The sequence below is a fragment of the Necator americanus genome, chromosome V, assembly GCF_031761385.1.
Source record: "Necator americanus strain Aroian chromosome V, whole genome shotgun sequence".
NCBI lineage: Eukaryota > Metazoa > Nematoda > Chromadorea > Rhabditida > Ancylostomatidae > Necator > Necator americanus.
The window spans coordinates 17,959,135-17,982,283 of NC_087375.1; the positions used below are offsets into that span (position 1 = coordinate 17,959,135).

General features: G+C 40.8%; 2 protein-coding genes across 4 annotated transcripts; both read left to right on the top strand.

Moving 5' to 3' along the window:
- Positions 1-313: 313 nt before the first annotated feature.
- On the top strand, positions 314-7,418 carry RB195_014284 (uncharacterized protein; the record flags this gene model as incomplete). Of its 2 annotated transcripts, XM_064204476.1 has the most annotated exons (8): positions 314-330; positions 412-500; positions 3,333-3,416; positions 3,580-3,696; positions 5,420-5,508; positions 7,019-7,118; positions 7,214-7,340; positions 7,415-7,418. In XM_064204476.1, the coding sequence occupies 8 exons, from the start codon at positions 314-316 to the stop codon at positions 7,416-7,418; spliced, it is 627 nt and encodes a 208-aa protein (XP_064060356.1). The 2 variants fall into 2 exon arrangements, with proteins under 2 accessions (XP_064060356.1, XP_064060357.1); XM_064204475.1 differs by lacking the exons at positions 314-330; positions 412-500; positions 3,333-3,416; ... (1 more) ...; positions 7,214-7,340; positions 7,415-7,418 and having other exon boundaries at positions 3,567-3,696; positions 5,420-5,556.
- Positions 7,419-7,676: 258 nt separating this feature from the next.
- On the top strand, positions 7,677-23,057 carry RB195_014285 (uncharacterized protein; the record flags this gene model as incomplete). Of its 2 annotated transcripts, XM_064204478.1 has the most annotated exons (7): positions 8,479-8,583; positions 9,110-9,196; positions 11,393-11,522; positions 11,587-11,655; positions 11,715-11,775; positions 19,463-19,623; positions 22,888-23,057. In XM_064204478.1, 7 exons carry the CDS (start codon positions 8,479-8,481, stop codon positions 23,055-23,057), a joined length of 783 nt encoding a protein of 260 aa, XP_064060359.1. The 2 variants fall into 2 exon arrangements, with proteins under 2 accessions (XP_064060358.1, XP_064060359.1); XM_064204477.1 differs by lacking the exons at positions 8,479-8,583; positions 9,110-9,196; positions 11,393-11,522; positions 22,888-23,057 and adding an exon at positions 7,677-7,733 and having other exon boundaries at positions 11,587-11,775; positions 19,463-19,471.
- Positions 23,058-23,149: the final 92 nt, after the last annotated feature.

The window sequence follows — 23,149 nt, forward strand, 5'->3', positions numbered from 1 at the left end:
ACAGCAAAAATATTCTGGAGGATTTAGTGGACAGAAAAGGAAAAAGTTGAAGAGATTCGACCGTAGGAGTTTTCTTATATCCATGAGCGACCAAATAGCTCAAAGTTATTCCAAAATATTTGGCTGAGAACTTAAATGCAAAAGTTGGATTCATCTGAAAGTGAACATTAGATTCACTTTGCACCGCCATTCCATTTTTGGGTAGTTAGGTTATAAATACTTTACAGAGGGACGAAACGACCTGATTTGTGTTGCAACTGCGCACATTTCCGCGCTCGATGGCGAGGTAAGACCTTCGTTCACCTCCGCAGCCATGTTGGAGCTGCATGGGTACGTACCACGAGCGCAAACGGTACGCAATTGCATCGCAAGCCTCATCGTTTTCATCCAGCTAATGTCTTTATCTCTCAGGCGGTCGCTGCTTAATGAGTTCAAACGGCGAGCGCGAAGTCCCTTCGCCAAATGCAGTTCAGAGGCAAAAGAAGAGTGTCAAGTAGAGCGTGAGTTACGCAAAAGCGTTAGGTTTAAGACATCACACCACGAATCTGAGCTAGTGCAGGTTTCAGGTGGGTCATGCCTATACGAGGTCGTAGACTATAGCAGGAGGGTGATTCCGTCCATTTCTTCCTAATTGCCGTTAAAAAAAACGGCCCGGAAGATGCGGCTTCGAGCATTCCGGGCGATATTTTCTACAAGGAGTTCTACTGGAGCGCGCCAACTTGTGCAGGCGCCGTGTCTTCCGGGCCGTTTTTACGGCAATTAGGAAGAAATGGACGGAATCACCCTCCTCCCCATAATCTGTGACCCCGTATAATCGTAACCCACCTGAAACCCACACCACCCCAGATTAGTGAGGTGATGACAGCCGAGACACCATAATCAGTTAAGATTGCTTATATAAAGTCAATTCTTTATAGTAAAACACTACTATGAAGGTGCACAATCTCTCCATTTCTATAATTTATTCTCCATAAAGCCGCCTAGCAAAGATTCAAGGTCAACAGGAAGTGGATTGAAATTAGAGATCGACATCTCAAACCGTTCGCACACAAAATTGTAGACCAGGCAAATTTAGAGCGTTCAGAGCACACATTGTAATTGCTTGGAAACAAAAGCTTGAAAAAACTATATTAGTAGTGAAATAGTGAAAGCCATTTTCTACAGAAAGAAAATCCTCTGAAGATAATGATGAGCAAACTGAGAGACAACAACCTTCTTATTTCGTTCCAAGATTAAACAAAGGGTTAGTATAAAGATGATGCAAAGAGGAAGTTGGCCGGAAATCAAATATTAGAAGCAATAGTTTTGCAAAAAAGAACTCTGAACAAACAGAACCAAGACATTTTCCTGCAAGATGAAAGACTCAAGAGCAAATAAATCGCGAGAAGAGATGAAACAACACGCGCAAACGTAGTACAATAAATGGTCAAATCAGAAAAAACATGTTTGGATAAGGACCTTTTCAGTAATTCTGAGCTATCCCCCATAGATATATGCAAGCGCTCTTTACGCAGAGGAAAATGGGAATTCACGCTGAGGGATATTTTCTTATTCTTCGTCTTTTCTTTGTAGTTACAAAAGTGTTGAGCTAGGAAAGACCACAAAATAGCCACATCACTATTGTGTTTAAGGAATCAATCAAGAAATATGAAAAAAAATCTGGAAATCATAATAGGAAGAAGTAGAGTGTCTAGGAAACGTTTGAAATAAAACTCAAAAACGGTTCAATAAACAAGAGTCTCTGACCAAGAAGAAGATCATTTAGTATCAGGAAAGTACACATTTCCAGACGTTTGTCTGCATGTAAGAAGAAACCGTAAAGGTGAAAAGAAAGATGCACCAAATTCCACGAGAACAAGACTACAAGGGAACCTGAGGAAAACATTCAGGTTATTTTTGAGTGCAAGCGCGGTGCATGTGAGAAGGGAAGCCTTAACAATGGAGCATTTAAAATAGATGGTGAATAAAAGGACAGACTTTCAAGAAGATAGAGAGGAAAGGACAGAAAAAAGAAAATTAACATCACAGTAATGAAATTGGGCATTTAAATGTGAATATATCTCTCAACACTTTCGAAATGAACGAAGAATAACAACTGTCAAAGAAATGATAAAAATTACATGGAAAATAACATGAATAATGATCTATCGCTCATGTGAGATCCAAGATAATAGCAAGTTCCCTTAAATGTGGAAAAATACGACGAAAAAAGGAAAGCTTAAAAAAATAAGACTGGGTCTTTGGCGCCTTAGGCATATGAAGCAATGAGGACTTGCTCATGAAGTTAAGTGACGAGCACTTAAAAAGAGAGCAAAAAAACAAGAACAAGATTGTTTTCGCTTCTCCATTAGAATATTTATAAAAACAAAAACATATGCGAAAAAAGAGAACATCTTCAAATATAACCTGTTAACACATGTAACATGTAACAAGGACACAAAGGTAAAGATCACACTAATACTGCTTACACAAGAGCAACGTAGCTGTAAGGTCCTACACGCGGACATAAAAGAATTAGCAAAGAAATCACAAAGAAGGAAGGATCAAAATAAAATTTTTGCAGTGGGTTGCGGTGCATTGATGATGATACTACTCACGGGTAGATCATATGTATTTGTAGGGTATGGATAATACGTAAATAGGTACAAAGTCCTGCATATGCGCTAATACAAGAAAATAAGAATGAAAATTATACAATAGAAAGAAAGAAGAGGGAATAAGAAAAATATTGACAATGAAGACAGTAAGCTCATGGCAGTCAGTGGCGCCTTTATTTCTCCAAGTAAGTAATCAAATCAATAGGGGCCCTGAGGCCTAAGCATTAGTCTTAGAGGATCTATGACATGCAAACTTAAGTTACTAAGAGAAAAAAGTAAGTTAGAGCTTCGGGAAATAAATGCGCCACAGAGTGCCCCCCAACGACAATTTGCCCAATAACTCCCTCTGGTCCCATAGTCACATGGGAATTAAAAAGCGTCGCTGTGTTTCGAAAAATGAAAGGCGCTTCCGCCAAAACTCACACATTCGAACAATTGTTCGAAGAAAATTTCTCTACTATTCAACAAGAAACAAGTGCTCCGCCTGACTCTGCAGACTTCGCTTCCAGGATGCGAAGCGGGACGTGAATAAAACGGTGCAGATTCCTTCCTAGAGAGCGGAATATGAAACGGAACAGTATGAAATGAAACAGCTGACATTGCCGGAGGAATGAGAAACGCGCACACACACGCACGTTCACATACGCGATCAATGCAGTGCACCACCGAGATGGCAGAGCAAACAACGGACCTCACGTCACTAACTGGGAAGCGGCAGACAGTTGTTCATTCTAGATTATTCACGGCTGGATGGCCACGTGCTCACCTCGAAACCCACTAATTTGTGGTCTGCTCAACTCAAACAACAACACCTGACAGGTGGGTGAAGGCTATCAACGACGGTGGTGATGCACTGCAAAAACTTGTTATACGAGTGTCACTCGCAAATGGACTCCTCTCATCAACGAACGCGTGATCGAATCAATAGGCGGTATTGCGGTGAATATTTTGCAGAGATGTATTAATGGAATGCAAAATGTAGGCGAACATTCTGCACAAACAAATCGAGACGAAGGCCGTTGCGAATCTGCAGCACACATCAGGAAGAAATCGAATATCCGAAGGTACCCTGCGAACAAAATGGTGGAAGTGATGATAGGTAAGCCTTTACGGAGAGGCTCGCAAAAGTAATTTTCAATTTTTGATTGGCGTATTTTGTTATTCTATAAATATTGTTGTAATAATAAAATAATAATTTTGTCCTTCCTTTATTTTTGGAAATAAAGGCAAACAAGACTTTTTCTAATCTGAAATATCCTCTCTTTCATTTTCTACAAATTTTTTCCACTTTCTCGCAAGCATTTGATGTCTCTTCCATAATCCATCCAATGATCAAAACTACTCCCTTTGCAGTGGGTAAATTGCATCGTGCATGACCATCATGAATCTATGACTAAGCCTCAATATGGAAATTCGTTCTTTCAAGGTCGAACAGAGAAGCAGATTGTAAGAGACTCACACTTCACACTCTTTAGGAGAAGAACAACCTGATTGACCTTTCGTCATACGTCAGAACGGCTCTCTTCATTACAAGAGAATTAAAGGAATCTGGGGTGGTGCGTGTTTCAGGTGGGTTATGTCTTTACGGGGTCGTAGATTATGGGGAGAAAGATGATTCCGCCCACTTCTTCCTAACTGCCGTAAAAAAACGGCCCGGAAGATGCGGCGCGAGCAGAAGGCTGGCGCGCTCCAATACAACTCTTCGTAGGCAACATCGCCCCGGAACGCTGGAATCCTCATCTTCCGGGACGTTTTTTTACGGCGGTGAGGGAGAGATGAACGGAATTGTCCTCTTCTCTACAATCTACGAGCCTATATAGGCATAACCCACCTGAAACCCGTACTACTCCAGATTCGTGGGGTGACACCTTTAACAGATAACAAAAGAACACTAGCAATGAAAATGATAAGACAGTAGAGATATTCAGAGTGAAAATACATTGGAAAATAGTTTTTAGTTCAATCTAAAAAATGGCAGCACTTTTTTCTGTTGTTAACACTCTCGTAGGCTTTCCCTTCACCAATCTAGGCCACCACTGGAGCATTTTCAAAACAACTTAATTCTATTCCTCAAAACAACTGCAATCCTCTCCTCCTCTATTCCTAGAACAACTCATTTCTATTTTTCGAAAGATACAAACCTCCCTTTTTTGAATGAGTGGATAGGAAGAAACATCATATACGTCCCTAAACAATTAAAAAATAGCCTAACATTCTTTGATTTCTTTCCGAGACCTTAAATAAGCACCGCTCCATCGAACCTTACCCAACGGAGTATCTTCCTACGGGAAGTTGAGGATGAAATAATTTTAACTCGTTGTCCCCTTCTGTGACCATAGCCAGTTTGCTTCCGATCTTCCCCAAATGAGTTTTCATCTTTTCGGACTTGCTCTAACGTTCTTTTATTTAATGTTCTGTCATTTTTCTACATGGTGTTACCGGCTCATCTGTGTGCGAGTTTAGGTTCAAACTTTTTGACGCGGCCTTTGTCTGCATTATAGGAAGGTCAAAACGACATGAAGCACGTACGCAAATGCGTACGCGGCTTCTCTCGAGGCGCTTCAGTGGAGCGTAGAGGCTAGGAGCGTGGCGAAACCTTTGCTGACACAACCCATCGCTGCAGTTTGCGACGGCCCCAATTCGGTTCCAACTGCTGCCTACACCGCGCCGTTTCGAGCACGTATGCAAATGCACCACAATTACGCTCATGATATAATATAATTATATATATATATATATTATAATAATAATAAACAAGTATAGTGGCTGTTGGTTGTGTTAGGTACTACATTAATAGCCACATTCACAACGAAAACTTCCAGAAAGAAATGGAATTGTATGCTCGACTCAGAAGACAAGTTGTTCGCTTCTTCTTTCCAGTCACTCATCACTACATCCATATCCAAGCAATGTAAGCTACTTACTAGGACCAAGGTATTGTTTTAATCAACGGAAATAGGTCACAATATCTTACCCTAAGGTAATAGAAGTCATTTTGTGTTAGAGGATTGTACTTTGTTAAATATGGTAGCCCTTTCAACATTGATTTAGTTTTGTTTGTTGTTTACCAAACTGTCGCATTGAAGATGCTAAACGTACTGTGGAATGAGTGGCATGCTTCGAATATCGAAGCTATAGTTCAGCTCAGCATTAAGATATAAGAGACACAAGGACCTCGTTTGTATAATGTATAAATTCCTAAAAACGAGCACAACGCGAAAAAGGCACTTGTTCCGCTAGCTTCATCATAGTTGTTCTCTTGACCGCCTTCCGGCCCAGCTATGAGGTGACTCGTCAAATTAACGCAGAAACAAATGCTGTCTCAACGAATGTTCGAAGACTAGTGCCGACGCCTGGAGCGAATACGAATTTTGGGTGTGATAATACGGAAATTGCTTAGAATTGTTTAGCTCCATTTCATCCAATGGTCCACATTTCAAAACTCAGGGGTTTCATGGTATATTCCGCTACCATTTTACATCTTTGAGAGCTTAGTAGCCTTAAATTTGCAAATATTTATCGATTTTCTACCCGGGAAGGACTCCGCTCTTACGGAAATTTTCCTGTTCCTCACTACACATGCGGTAACACCGCGTTTAGTTCCATCTCAGATCCTCTACATATGTTTGTTTCAAGTCTGAACATTACGTAGAAGCAGATTATATTTCTTATTCAATTTTCTCCTCATGAGTTCCTTTTAATAGGGCAAGAAAAGGAAAAGGGAGATATCCTATGAATAAAAAGACATCAATGTATAAATTGCCCAGGTCTACAGGGAAGTACAACAAAAATGATAACTTACATAGAAGTACACATCATATGATACAGAGGAGAAATCTGAAAAAGCTCCATGAACAAGGTGGCGGTCGAGAAACTATTGAAGCTTAAGAAATCGGAATGAATAGTGTGTTCCCGACTGCAGAAGTCATATTGTTTACTGATTTGCAATAATGCGCACTGTTGCATTTTGGGGGTGTCCTATGTATGTTTATGATTTTTTTTTTCGGGCAAAGAATGAATCATACAATGTGAAAGATATGATTATAAAAATATGTAGTCTTGACCAGAGGTGCATGGTTTCAAATGCTCTATAAAAATTAAACCAAAGAAGAATCTTTAGGAACCGAATCGGTAAAAATGTGGAACCATGGATTGATCCCAATTAATTAATGAATTTTCTCATCTAGAGGAAAGTTGTTCTAAGGGTTTGGGGTTGTCATGACTTCGGAGTTAGTAGTATTTGATTTCCGGACGACTGCTCAAGTAAGACACATTGAACGCTCATATTTCACCTACGTATTTGAGTTACGATCTATGTACGAAATAATAAAACACTGCGAGTTGATTAATTCCAACGCGTTCGACTTCAGTTAAGGAGCGTAAATGTTTATGGACGTATACAGCCAACAATTGACTTTCAGAGGCCAAGTCAATGTCTTCTAGATCAATCGGATACCAGTTTCCCCAAAAGGAAGAAAGACTTGGTTAGCACTTTGCGGCGTGGAGAAATCAACAGAAGTGGTGGTGACTTCTTAATCAAGAAATACATCTGTACTGAGGAATCCGAAGATAAACCAAGTAATTTAGTAACAAGTAGTTTCACCTCACCCTTTAAGGAGGACCCACAATTTGGCATGCTTATGTGACGAAATCAGCAACATTTTGTGTAGCAGTGTTTTACGCGGAATGTTTGGACAAGTCCCTGAAAATGCGAGACAGCAGACAACTCAGTAAATTGCAAATGTAAGGAGCGTAGTTTCCATCCTATTCGTTGAGAGATATTGCAGATATTGCACCTCGAGTAATAGTATTTACAGATAGAAACTCTTGATTCGGATGTAATGGTGTTTCTCCTTCAAAATCAGCATACCACAAATTTGACAGTATTGGGATCTCCTCAACAAAAAGCAGTGCTGGTGGTGCAGATCAGGAATATTAGTATGTTCACATCCGATTCTCTCAAATGTCCTTTGAAAAACGGCGTGGAGAACGGCTTTGCCAGTCGAATTTTCCTATGGGGCACCTAACAACGTGTTTTATACACGAGCGTACGTCGCTTCTCACAAAGGTTAGGGTAAAATGGAGGTGACCGCACTACTGCTTGTGATCTACAGCACTAAACCTGTTAGAGTTGAGGTACCTGAATAGGTTAGAGTTTCGTGGAAAGACACCAAAAACGCCAATTTCGTAAAATGCTGCCTGTGAGTATTAGGTCATACTGGAGATCAGAGCAAGTGTTCTCATCTGAAAAAAAAATGCATTGCAATGCAATGATCAAAGAGTATCATTTACCGGAGTGAAGTTACAGTGAGGTGGTTGTGCAGCGAAAAAAGAAGGCTCTCAGATATTCAGACCTTGTTCAACATTATTCTCAAAAAACTAAACCGAAATCATTATTAGAAAAAGTCCAGAGAAGGTTCAAGATTAAAATTTGCAGAGTTCTTATCGGTAGTGGACAGGCATGCTTCCAGTTCATTGATGACATTACCATCCACGAGTGAGTTGTATGAATTAGAGACAATAAGTAATTAGCTACATAATCCTATTCATGCGGCAGTGTACGAAGAATGGATGAAAAATTACCACAAACAAGAAAAGAGAGGTAGTGCCAAAACACTGCCATTGAAGAGAATTAGAGTATATGTTCGCATGCGGGTGATCGTAAGCAATGCTCCGATTTGCTCTTCTAAAACTGAAAGCTCCTCGATCCTTAGTGTTTTATGCATACTAGCGGATACTATCAGAGTTGTATGGCTGTTCGGAGTCACAGTAATCCAAGAAATACTATTTCGGGTCAGAATATGTTCCTCTATTCAAAACACGCGCCTACTGTTCGCCAAGCGAGTCGATTCGTCAATTTTTCGTGCATTAATGTTACGACATGGAGGGTGTCCCGCAAGCGGTGGGAGCTCTGGCAGCACGGTGGATGGTTGCAAATCGCACCAGCGCCACCCAAGCCATTCATCGTTCCGGCATCGATAGAGTGGTACCAAACTTGTCTGGGAGGATATATGTATATATATAAGTATGTATATATATATATATATATATATATATCATGATCATGATATATAATAACGAGCTTAGTCGGTGTGTGTGTTTGTTTGTTTGTTTGTTTGTCTGTGTGTCACGAAATTCGAAAAAGGGGGTGCGACGGGTCCACCCGGTGTCGGATTGGTGCGCTATGGTCATATAGCTATAAAATGGGTTGCGACGGGTCCCGCGGCGTCGGGTTGGCGCGCCGGCGGCAGATACTTATAGAAGGGGTGCAACGGGTCCGGCGGTGTCGAATTGCTGTGTCGTCGTGTAGAAATATCGCACAGTAACTCCGTTTGCATGTCGCGAAAGTTAATTAGACGTTGCAAACGCTTCATAGTCGTATCCACTTTCTTCGTTGGTTTTCACCTGTACGACTCCTCCGTTCTTCAGAAAATCGAAACATGAGTGCCAACTGCTGCTTATATAGTAGCCAACTGTTTACATGATCTGATGTGGAACGCTATCTTTATCAGTACGATGATGTCATTCACTTCATTTTATGTGAAACATCATTCTGCGATAACCGTTGGGGGAAATTATATATTCAAGGACACCGCCAAGTATGTAGGATATTTTCTTATACGTTTGCGTATTTCAAAATTTGGCTGATACCAGCCAACTTATTTCATGCGCCGAAAGTGCTATGTTTTGCATGTGTAAATGAGCTCCTTTTTATTTCACGGGAAAAATTCGTCTTATAATGACCCTCTTCCTAGATAGGAGTTTTATATATGAAGCTGCACGGCATTCAAGCTCCAGAAGAGCAGTCATGCAACAAAAACTAGAAAAAAGGCCCGACAGTCATCTTATCAAGCGACTCATTTATTCCTATGTTCCCAAATGCTGAGGTATCGTGCCTAAGACCGTGTTAAAGTTTCTCATTTGTCTTGAATTAAATGTGTCTGTCAAGCTTATGTATCGCTTGAATCAATAAAACAGGGCTGCATCAGCCAACCAAAGACCAGAGACTTGACTAAAGTTTTTATCATGTTTCCGGTCCATAGACGAGCGACATTAGTAGATTAAAATTCTTCTCCTACAGAATTAGAAACTATTTGTTGTGAGATGCCCTTGTTTCCCGAATTTCTAGCTCAACAGGATTTTCTGTTTTTTTTTTCGAGGTAAAGCTTTGCTTAAGTAGATTTGCTACGTAAGTTTTTTTTACTACGTCGTTAACTTGAGTGTTTCCGATTGTTTATTGTGATTTATAGAAGTGGAAGGTGTTGATTTAGAAGAATTCTGTGTCATTCAGATTTTCTTTACAAATTCCTCCAGGCTCTATGGAAGGTCTATGGCATTTAGACACGCCGACACACCATATACCTTTGGCCGAGCTACGGCTGTGTTACCGCATTAAAATGAAAACGTATGAAAAGAATAGAATAGCCGCAGCGAAGAATGTTTTTTACAGAACAAATTTCCTCGAGGTAGTCTGCTTTATTTTTGCAAAGTCTTGAAAGTCCTTGGAAAGCATAGAAAATTGAAGATTCTGATAATGAAAAGGGACCTCTGTCTTACTAAGCTGCCGATTCTTGACTTAATTCCTAATCCACTTTTTGGAAGTTGTATTCAGATTTGCATTTCAGTTGGGTCCATTTCTGAGATCTGTTCAATCATAATTATTTCTTCAACTTAATTACTTTACTTTAATTTCGAAGAGCGACGAGTGATGCAGGTAGAACCAAAAAAAATAAAAGGAATAAAAAAGAAATGAAATAAACAATTCTGGAGGATACCGCTGTGTAGGTGTAGCATTCTTCTTTATAGTTATTTTATTCTTTTCAAATGAACTAAGCATCGTGGTAACACATCCGTAGCTCGATGTGTAGCCTAATGTACATATCTGATGAATTAGTGTGCGTAAGGAGTCTGTGATGATGATTCGAATGGTACAAAATTTTCTGAAATGAACACTACAGTTATTTTGTTCTTTTCAAATGAACTAAGCATTGTGGTAACACATCCGTAGCTCGATGTGTAGCCTAATGTACACATCTGATGAATTAGTGTGCGTAAGGAGTCTGTGATGATGATTCGAATGGTACAAAATTTTCTGAAATGAACACTATTCAATACATCTCTTTCTCCTGATTAAACATATCCACTTGAAATTGAAAGAAATTTCCTATAATTGCTGAAGAATTCTATTTGTAAAATCACATAGAAAGTTTTCATCTTCACGGGTTCAAAACTGACCGCAGCTGAGACATAAAAAGGAGAAATTGAAATAGTTTATAATAGGAGAACCATTCGCTAAAGTGTCGCTTTGACCGAACGCACTCCTTTTAATAAGGATTTGTGAACCTCTAAAATTCTCAATACATAAATAATGCAAAAGACTGAAGTTGTAACTTTAGCTGTAAAAAGAAGCAAGAAATTTTGTGCTAGAAAGTCGAGAGACAGGGGCTCTCTAAAACAGATACTTTTCTTGCTGATTCTGTAAGAGAAAAAATTTCAAACTATTAATGTCGCTCTTTTCTGGAGCTATACGCAACATATTATGCACTGTTACGAAACACGTTATGCACTTCAGTCAAATTTTAAAAATATTTACGGCACATGGAATAAAAGCTGTTAGGGGTAAAAAAATGTTCGAGATGGCATGTACATTACGAGCTTTGCTAAGGTGTACCCACAGGTTGTTTTTTCAAAAAGTATTATAGTGGTAGGGTTTAAGTGTTCTAATTCCATATGATATAGATCTCGTACACAAAAATCTATTGATGTGTGCATTTTATAATAGAGATCAATTTGAGGTGTATTATGAAGAAAGACGAAAAAGAGGCGGACACGCATCTGTCGAAGAACTGGCGATTCCACTGTATCTTCCAAAAGTTCCGGATAAGATAGAAGACCAAAAAAAAACAAGGAGTATAACAAAACTAGGTTTTTCTTCTTTTCATTAATCATATTCATTGGAATGTGACAAGGTATCGTCTAATAATTGCAGCAAGAGATGTCGGAGAGAGAGAATTACGAAATATTGCACATGAAAGAGAGACGGGCCTCTTGCAATGTGGTTGGCCAAGCAATGAAGTCGATAGAGGAAATTCGAGACAAGAATGGATTAGCAGTTAGGCAGCAGCTGCAGCAGCGGTTTGCCAACCACGATCGATGGTCAGCCACAGAAGGGCGATGGGTATGCTGTTTTCGGATAGCTAACAATAAATTATGATGACACCACCCTTAGTCTATTTTTTTCTCCGAGTTTTCCGTTTTTCTAGGAGACTGATGTAAAATAATTACATAGCGAGTGAACAAAGCTGTAGAAAACATACCTGGCAATTGCATAACGTTGTACCTGAGTGTAACATAAAATTGATGTGAAAGGACTTTCAAGACTATATAAATTCAGGCACTATTACTCAAAAAAAAAATAATGAAAAAAAATGAGAAGCAAAAAATGAGACCCTTGAAGTTTCCCGCATACTGCAGAAGCAGATAAATGCACGGCTTCATCGAGAACGTCTTCATTTTACCGTCTGTTCTACGCGGACTGTAAGCCAGTACCAAGGCTCTGACTGAACATAAAACTGACTTGTACAGGCGATGAAACTCCGAACAAACCAAGTTTTGCTCATTCAAAGCACTAACTGGGAACAATGCCAGGAATGAATTGCAGGATTAGAACAACGAAATGAAGCTTGGAATAACGAAGTACACAGCTTAAATGAAGGCAGCAGCCGAATTATTGCAGAAAGTGACTCATAGACATATAACAAAAAATCAATCCTCTGAAGTTAATCTTAAACAGTAACTGAAACGCTCACCTAAGTAGATTAAAAAGAGGCGAGCTGACAGCGAAAATCAAAGGCAACATACCACGAATCTGACGTGCTGAGGGAATCCGCGGTTAAAGCTAGAGATGAAGTTGTAGAATGCGGGATTATGGTCCTAAAAAACGGAGTGAGAACTGCTTTAGTTCTTACGAGGAACGTTAGAATGCTCTTCTATGTATACTTTCTGGTTCCTTCAGCAACCTATTCATTGGTTTCACTTGAATAGGGAGTCAAGGAGAAAACGCTGCGCACGTGGATGCGGCACGTGTAAAAGAGTGACGCGTTGCGAGTGAAATCATCGTAAAAACCGGAGTCTTAGATCCTGTTTTTTACGATTAGGGATAGATGAACGGAACCACCCCTCATCCCGCAATCTACAACCCCATCTCTAGCTTGTCCAGCGGTTTCGCTCACTACGCCAGATTCGTATGCTGCCTTTGAACATTGCGGGGAAATTATGGCACCACGTGTGGCAATGTAGAAACTGGCATTTGGGTGCAGAAGTGTGCAGATGCCAAGGCTACAGTAAATGATGGAAGATGCAGCCCCAGGTTGCAGAGTCGCAGTTCACAGCTCGCCATTCCCCGACAATTCAAGTACAAGTCATTTTGATGGCGCAAGACTTTTTCTCGGACGACTGCACTGTAATTGTACTCATGAAATATAAACGTAGTGAGAAATTATATAAAAGCCCAATCTAAACATCCAGCTAAGAAAGGACTTCGGAATTCTAATGGTGATCACCTCACTTTTACCGATCAGTGAAAATTTGAGGCAGAGAGTCTCTCTATGACCTTCTTCCGCAGATATAACTTAACATTTTTCCTACCAACGTTTTATTTCGCCCTTTTTGTTTGGAAATATCAGGCACAGGCATTGTCGAACTGTGATGAAAAAGTTCGGCCTCATCATTAAGATGCAGAATTAAATATATAATACAATGTATAGAAGCCGTTTTCAAGCGAGCGAACTCAAAGCATATGGACAAATAATAATTGTGATATAACGATATGCGAAGAGAGGGACAAAAGGATAGCGTACAAATGGTGGTCTCAAAAAACACGATCCAAGTTGGCATTAGAAAATGTCAAGTTTTATCCAGTTTGGGGACCGCAAGTCAATACGGTTACGTCTTGACTAAACGTATCACAAAATTTCGGAAAACTACAGTTGATAAACAACAACCATTACAAAACTCAAAGTTTCGGAACGTTATTGGTTTTATGTTTTCTGATGTTGCTTTGTTCCTGGTGAAATTTTCTGCGTTATCCCTTCATTTCTAACATTTTGGTTTCTTTTCACGCTTTTTTCACTTCCTAAGCTGCAACGCTGTCACCGTTTTGTTTTTTCAACCCTCTTAGAAACAAATAACACTATCAGCTTACGATACACGTTACAATAATTATAATACACAGCGCACGACTTCAATGGCATCGCGATGCCTAGGCGTGGCTAAAAGGCATCGCCCCACGAATCTGGGGTGGTACTGGTTTCAGGTGGGTTATTTCTATACGGGGTCGTAGATTATGAGGAGAACGGCGACTCCGCTCATTTCTTCTTAATTGCCATAAAAACGGCTTGGAAGATGCACAAGGCTGCTGCGCTCCAATAGAACCCGTCGTGGCTCCTAACTGCCGTAAAAAACGGTCCAGAAAATAGCGCCCCGGAACGCTCGAAGCCGCATTTTGCGGACCGTTTTTTGCGCCAGTTAAGAAGAAATGGGCGGAGTCACCCTTCTCCCCATAATCTACGACCCCATATAGACATAACCCACCTGAAAATGCCTGCTCTGGCTTACCGACGGCCTCTTCGGCAGGCGCTTATTCGATTGCACGTGATCGGCAGTAGTACCTTAAGATCGCCCCGTTCACGGAAGATGTTATGGTTTTCTTGCTGACGTCAGCGCGACATTTGTAGGATATTCAAATGTGAAACAACACCTTTATTCGTTCTATAAAGGATAAAAGATTAATGTCTGGCGTTAGTCTATCCGCTTAAGATGCACCACCACGTTCACTTCAATGCAGAATCGTTTGAGGTTCACGAACCCGTACCTAGCCTGTACAGTGGCCTGCGCACTGCGCTTAGGGGATGTATTAAGTCAGTGTTCTTATTCACCAAGATAAGTCTGCTACCAATTTATTGACACCGAGGGAATGAAAGGCTTGGCCCAGTCGTGCCCTTAAACCAGAATGGATGCCAGTTGGTATCAGGCCAGCATGAATCGTATCAAAGCAGCGCTGTTTCGGCCGTCCCCTCGATCGCTTTTCGGCAACACCTACGTCCATGCTGGTCTTACGAAAAGTGCAGTTATCACCATTTAAGACGTGTCGGTACCATCGGTCGCGAATTTCACGTATTTTGTCGGCAATAGGAGTCATTCCCAGTCTCCCCCAGATATCTTCTTCGCAGATGTGACGACTGACATCAACCGTCCATCGCGGCATCTTCATCTCCATCACTCCATTTTCTTGTTTTTTTTTTCATTTTTTTGTTGAGGGTCTGCGCCTGGCACCACAAAATGAATGATGGCACCTATAAACTAAACCATTGATTTGAAATGATAAAATTGAAAATGAAATGCTCTTTACACAGAATGCGAATGTTTGCCACATCAGTTATGCAGAGTTTACAGGTAACCTCCCATTCCTGCCCTCAGATGCGACCATCGAGATGTCTGAAAGCGGAATGTTTATGCCGTTATTCCTTGTTGTTCCAATCTCACTTTTGTCAGTTGCCCTGTAGTCGGTTTTGTTGACTTTGAGACGTAACCCAAACTTTGCGAGCCCAAGCTTGCTTCCGCTCCAATTCTTCTTTGTCTTGAGAGCTTAGCGTGTAGAGTCGACGAAGAGTAGTGTTCATGGTGCAGACTTAAGATGAAATCCCTTCATAGCTCCCACAACTATTTTGAAGCGAAGCGGAGAGGATTGAACGCTGGTGCAGACCGATGGAGATTAGGAATTCTGCCTAATCGAATGCGTTCTCGCATTCGTTTCCACGCAACTTCATTGGCAAGATTTGAGCCGGTCTGACTAGCTTCTCCAAGACAGCATGTTGCGCGGATTTGTTTCAGATGTCTTCATGAGGAATGCGGAATATTTTCTCATATCTTCAACAAGACGAGGGATAAGAGATGGAGCCGTTTTCGTTTCCCGCGATGCTTCTTGATCAAGAGCAATTTAGCGTGGAGTCTGTGATTTATTTAGATTTAGTCTGTGGTTTGAAAAGTCTGACATTTCGGCTTTTTCGCCATTTTCAGAGGCCTAAATAGAGATTGATTAGAGCAATCCTACGTTTATTTCGTCAAGTGCCACACTCTCCTGGGTCGTGCTCCGATATTCAAAGTAGTGAAAAAGGAAGCCGTATACATTTCTTTTATTATTCTTCCACCAGATCCGGTACGACTAGTAGCACTTGCCACTGCTCAGTGTACCAACGAATAATGCTGTGTGTGGATCAGCAGTGACGATATAGATGATTTGATCTGGACCCCGAAGCAACGCTTCAATAAACTGATCAGTAATACCTGCGGAACACATTAAGGAGCTGTGTTAGGCTTCGATTTTGTTGTTTCCTTTCATTTCAGTGTCAAAATTGACCAAGATTAGGTTGATATAGTTGATGTGTTACTCATACGTTGTTTGACTACAATGCGGCGATGAAGCTGCTTTTGTGAATCAAAAACTACATTTTTATCAATATCTCCATTGCCAATAGATTTTCTATACATAAAATCTATTTTTTCAAAAAAACCCATCAAAGCCATTCAGCATTATGCTAAAATGGTGTTTTGAAAAACTTGCTTGAGATAATGTAAGTATGCAAAATACGGATATACACAATTTGAATATGGAACCACGACTAAAACGTTTTGCAAGAGGTGAATACATTTAAGTATACAACTATGTAATCACTTTCCATTTCAGTTGTGAAGACTGATTTGGTTCACTTGCTAACTCTTTGTAGTGTAGAAGATCATTTTTCTATAGTGATTCTTTTCTGCTCTAAATGTAGTAAGTTTTCTCATACAGTACGGTTGAATAGCAAAAGCTCTTAGAATTTTAGAAGAATGAAACTGCAAAATTGAAAACATCTTCCTCTCATAATTAGGCAATCGTGCAATCGAAATGTTGGGGAGCGGGGGACCTTCTTCAAAGCGAGAGGAGAAAATCAGTTACAGTTGCTGACCAAATCCGTAGTTATCCCTTCGCTTTAGCACCTTTTCCAGGTCCATCTGAAAAGTTCCACTTCTGTAATGACGTAAACGTCATCATTATACTGGTGAAGTCTCCAGGCCGGTTACATAAACTGCTGGCAGTTTATGTAACCGGCCTGGAGACAGTTGAAGCAGATGTTCCTCACCTTTGCTAAACTATTTTCGCCGTAAAGGTTCAAGTCCTCTTCACTCATTCATTCAAATATTACACGATTTTACTTCAAAGACCTCTTGAGATCCTTGCTTCCATCCCTTCTTGCAAATTCCTGTTGGAAAATCTCAACGATAAACTTGTTCTCAACACGCGAGCTCTCCGCTTTTCGAAGGTAGCAGCGTTTAGAACGAGTAGGAAGGAAGAAGCCTTGTCCTTCTCACGCAATGAATAGAAACAGAATTCTCTTTGCAATATTTATTCATGGACCATTTAACAAAACACGAACATGCGGTATTTGCCTGACACCATGGGAGAGCTGCAGAGGCACGTACACGTTAAAGCAGGGGAAAAATAGTGAAAAATAGTGTAAAATAGTTCCAAATTGGTGAAAAAAGCTAGAACTCCTTCGAGACGTTCTTGCGAGGTTAAAGACACCACCCCTCGAATCTGAGGTGGTACGGATTTCAGGTGGAGTATTCGTATACAGGATCGTAGATTATGGAGGAGTTCGATTGGAGCGCGCCACCCTTGTGCACGCTCCGCATCTTCCGCACTGTTTCTTACGGCAATTAGGAAGATGTGGATGGAATCACCCCCCTCTCCATAATCTCCTATCCCGTATAAGAATACTCCACCTGGAATCCGTACCACCTCAGATTAGTGGGGTGATGCCTTTAAACGTAATCACTGGAAACTAAAGATTACAAGAAGATTACAAGAGGGAACGGGTTCAGTTTGTGGGACGTGATATCATTCAGGGATTAAGACACAAGACATGTATTCCCTTTATTATTTTAAATGGGAGTCATATGTGTAGATTGGACGGTCAACCCATCGTTTAAAAAGTGACTCTGAGGAGGTGTAACCAAAAATGCGCTGGCTACAACCACTTAATTCTAGGTTCTTCTCATTTACCTAGAATAATGTAAGTAATGAGTGAACCCTGCAAAAAAACCTTTTAAAACCAGCGTTTGTGGATAGGGGATGAAGTTTTTGGTACTGATCAATCGCTTCTGATCCGGGATGCGTCGACTACAGAGGTATCAATTTAGTCTCCTTGTACTCTAAGACAAGCCTGGCAAGAATTTTCTGACCCCGAGGGAGAAAAGGTTCACTTGACCTGCGGTAATTTCGAACCGTCGACCATCTAGAGGCAACGGAATCCTTTAGCAATGCATCAAATCCGCCAACTAGTATACATTTCTAGTAGGCTATTTTTATGGTACTGCATCGATGCACCCATTCCACTGCCTTTGCTAATTTAGGCTACATACTTTTTTATAACCTTTGTGATTCAGCTCTTTTTTGATCAAAATTTTTGACCCAAAGTTGATCAAAATTTTTGACTCAAAGCGATCCCCCTTCAAATAACCAACGATCAAAATTTTTTTTTTTGATCGTTGGTCATTTATAGGGAGATCGCTGCCACCTTCGACGTTGGACAGTTACCAAAAACAAAATCGTTACCGTCAACATAAAGCAGGCACCTCTAAATGTTCTAAGGGCATACCAGCCCCGTATCACGGAAAAGTATTCAGTATAGTAGCAGTACTGTTAAGTATCACTTAATATTGTTCAATCGCTGCTGGTTTTGGTCATCCTCCCCCATTTGTCAAAATTTCCGCGATAGCTACATTTTTAATGAAAACATTGCGAGAGCTCGCACAAGGAAGATCATTAAAGGCAGCATCCGCAAAAATTTTTCTGTCATTTTCCACCTCTTGTTTCTTCCTTTTGCAACACCAAGAAACCCGCAACCGATTCAAACGTCTAGTTACACGCTGGTTTACGAGTAATGTGAATGCAGAGTATTGTTTATTTTCGCTCCTTTGTAAATCTCCGCCCTTACCTCTGTTCACTCTCGCAAGTGCGACATGATCATTACGCACTACAAAGGATAAAGTCACCGTCGTATTAATCCACTTGAGATGCACCAACGCGTTTTACTGGAGTTTGTAATCGTTGAGGTTTTGGAACGCGTGTTGGCCTATACAATAACTTGCGGGGGCCAGCCGATGTGTCAAGTCAGTGTTTTTGACCGCCCAGACAGGTCTGGTGCAAATTTATAGACGGCGGCGGGATGAAAGGCTTGGTTTGCACTAGGACGGTTCTGGATCTTCGATCTATCGTACAGACAACAGCACGCCAATTCGACGGTGTTCGACGTTTTTTCGGCGTTTTTGTGTAATTTTTTTCCAAAAACCCCCCCCCGGGGGGGGGAAAAAAACAACCAGGACCAACAAAAAATAACAAACAACGATGGGGGACGCCCGGGGGAAAAAAAAAAAAACCCCCCCTCCGGGGGGGAAAAAATTTTGAGGTAAAAATACCGACTTGCCACATCAACGCCTCCGCAGATTCTCGAGCCTCATGCGATTCTACATTTGAACCTCATGTATGCATGGGCGGACGTATATCCATAAAGATTTATCAACGCCGCGCACTTCATACACTTTATTTTTTGTTCATCCTTTGTCATCCACTGTCTCACCCATACTATCAGAAGTTAGTTGTTTTATTAAAGGTTTACCAACATCGTTTTGTGCCAGTAAATGTACAAGTTAGTCAAGACCTTCAATGCCCTTTTGTCTATTCCGACTTTTAACCTCAACCGTCTCATTTTCTTTTACTTTTACTTTTCTACTCAAGAGACATATCTTTTCGGGACAAATTCCAGAGGAAATGATCGATATGGAAAAAAATTGATTACACTAGCGTTCTCGATGTATCGGCCAGTTACGGAAGAACGGACACTACAATTGTCTTTGTTCATTCAATATTGGTGTAGTTCACTGTTCAACATGCTTACTATGTTCTCTTTCACTAGCTCAACTCTCAGTTGGTGTACGATTCTGATGTCATCATGCCTCAATATAGTACAGTATAAATAAACCAGTCTGAACGTCCGGCTAAAGCCGGACTTAAGACATTTGTGGTGTTCGCTTCGCTGATCAATCAAAATTAATAGTAGTTTATTTATTCTCTTTCTCTCTGTAATTCTCTAAAATTACATTTTTGTTGTTCTAACAACGCTTTCTTCCTCTTTTTCTCTTTTTTATTATAAATAAAATTATAAATAATTACGAATAAAATAAATAAAGGCGGAAGGTTTCATAGTTTTCTTTCTAAACCCGTCAGTTCCACACTTGGAGAATATTCAAAATTTAGCTTCAAAAGCGCCTTCGTTCCCAACACAGTGTAGACGCGACCTGAAAGTACTACTCGAAGTATGGGTTTTCCTCTTGTTTCTCCCTAACAGTTATCGCAAAATAATGTTTTAACATGAAATGACGTGGACGACATCATCGCACTGATGAAGATAGAGTTCCACTCAGATCATATAAATAACTTTCTAACCGCGTCAGTTCTACATTTGGAGAATATTCAAACTTCAGCTTCAAACACTCCGTCGATACCAATATAATGCAGACACAATTTGAAGGTATTACTCGAAATTTGGGTTTTCCTCCTGTTTCCCTCCAAGAGTTATGAATGATGTTTTAGCACAAAATGACGTGAAAGACTTCATCCTACTGATAAAGATAACGTTCTGCGTCAGATCATGTAAACTGTTCGCCACTATTTAGGCAGCCGTTTGCACGCGTGTTTACACTTTCTGAGGAACGGAGGAGACGCAGAGGTGGAAAGCAACGCGGAAGTTGAATACGACTATGAAACGTTTGCAATGTCCCATTTACCTTTTTCGACATGCACACGAAGTTAGTGCGCGATACTTCTACACCATGATACAGGAATTCGAACCCGTGGGACCAGCCTTAACGCATTTTATAGCTTTACGACGCTGGGGCATCAACTCGACGGCCTGGGACCCGAGGCACCCCCTTCCATAGGTATCTGGCGCCGGCGCGCCAATCCGACGCCCTGGGACCCGTCGCACCCCCCTTTTCGAATTTCGTGACACACACACACGTGACAGAATAAGCCCGTTATTATATACCAGTCTGAACATCCGCCTAAAGCCGGACTTCAGACTTTCTTTGGTGTTCGCTTCGCTCCCCTTCACTAATCAATGAAAAGTAACAGCAGTGGCATTTTCGGTGAAATTAGACTTGTGTATCTCCAACAATTTTTCTTCCTTTTTTATATTATAACTAAAAGCGAAAGATTTCGTAGTCTTCTTTCCCAACGCGTCAGTTCTACATTTGGAGAACATTCGAACTTCAGCTTCAAACACCCATACCAATACATTCTAGACAAAGTATCATGCGAAATATTGGTTTCCCTCCTGTTTTCTATAAACAGTTATCAAAGAATGATGTTTTGGCATAAAACGACGTGAAAGACATCATCTTACTGATAAAGATAACGTTCCACGTCAGACCACATAAACATCTTGCTACTGTTTAAGCACCCGTTTGCATGCGGGTTTCCACTTTCCGAGAACGGCATGCTATCAACTTGAGGCGAACGAAGAAGGAAATAGACACGCGCAGGAGTCGTAAAGGTGAAAAGCAAAGGGCCCAGTCGCCACGGCTATGAAACTGCTGCGACCATCTATCTTTTGCGTCTTGCACACGAAGTTATCACCATTTCGACGCCGGTGGACCCGTCGCGCCCCTTCTAGAGGTTTCTGGCGCCAGCACGTCAATCCGACGCCGGTGGACCCGTCTTACATCATTTTATAGCTTTTTGTCCCTGGCACACCAATCCGACGCCGGTGGACCCGTCGCACCTATAGGTATCTTACGCCGGTGGACCCGTCGCACCCCCTTCTATAGGTATATAGCGCCGGTGGACCCGTCTCACCCGCTTCTGTAGGTATCTGGCGCCGGTGGACCCGTCGCGCCCGCTTCTATAGGTGCCTGAGGCCGGTGGATCCGTCGCACCCGCTTCTATAGGTATCTGTTGCCGGTGGTTATTTAGTCATTAAATAGTAGTAAATAGAATAAATAGTAAATAGGTAAAGTAAACTTAAATAGTAGTTAGTATTTAAGTTAGTCACATACAAGTGTTATATAGAGGTTATTTTAGCGATTAAAACCAGGTCTTAATTGGAAATTACTGCTGGGCAAGTCGGATTTTGTTACCTTGAAATAAACATGAATAACTCACTAAAGAAGAGACATAAGAAGATAAAGCTGGATGCGTTGTGTAGGGGAAGATTTGCGCTATAAAATGATTAAGAAATCTTTTGTAGAGACCCTCTGGTTTTTTTGAAACCTAGTTGAGAATAAGGTGAGAAATTTGGCATTTTTCTCAACTTTTTCTCAACTAGCTTTTTTAGAGACGTAAAAACCTGTTTTTTTTCTACCTGTAAAAAAGTAAAAGCAAATCATGATAATCTTTCTCTACAACATACTTCAAACCGAATTCGTCTTTATAAACATTGAGCAGAGTTATGGAAATTTGTTTGAGTCACATAGATTTTGACGCGTTGCTGAAAATCTGAGATTTCGCTCTTTTCAGTTGCGAGGATACGGTAGCGCCGTTGAAAAATTCGACTCCATATTTGGATAGAGCCGACTCCATATTTGGATAGAGCACCAAGGAAAACCCTTAACTGCAAATTTTGGCCTCTGTAGGTGTTCTGATTCTCTCAAAAGCTAGTTGAGAAAAACTCGAAAATTTGAGGCAAAAATTAGGATTTTTCTCAACTAGGTTTCAAAAAGACTAGGAAAGCTAGAGGCACCAAACTTTGTAGAAATATAGGAGAAATCTCTCTACAGATCGCAGCCAGCTTTATTGCATAAAATTCACTTTGAGCATAGATATTCAGAAACTCGTGGAGCCTACTTTGTACTAATTTTAACCCTAATTGCGCCTGTAGTAGCCTGAATTTCTTTTTCGACTGAAAGTAATAAGTTCGTCACTGTAGGATGAGAAATGTGCTCTCTAAATTCTTTTACGCCAAATGCAAAAATAGCACCTTTGCAGGGATTGATCCCTGACCGTCACAATAAAAACAACGCGGCATCTCGTTGAGCCATCCAATTTTGTTTTCCAAAACAGCATCAGCCCTATTTCAGCAGAGCGTGTAATGGCCAATTAACAGATGTCCTTATCGAAGTCTTTGTAATCGCGCATAAATAAGTCTGCACTACACCTACCAACTTGAGCCAGCGTACTTGCTTTTCATTGCAGCTATGCTTCTACTTTTACTTAGTGCTCTTACACTTCTGTTAGCTTCTGAAGATCTCGTTTGTCATCCGTTCCTAAGCGAATTTCCGACGCTGCGTTCTCGTACAACTGCGGATCTTCAATATGTTGAATTGACTGTGACGAAGATTGCCAAAGCACTGTGCAAGCTATGAAGATTGCCTTTTATGGTAGTCAATACGAAGTCACCTCTGGTTAGTTTCATTTCTTTCATATAAATTAGTAACAGACAATTTTGTTGTGTAGA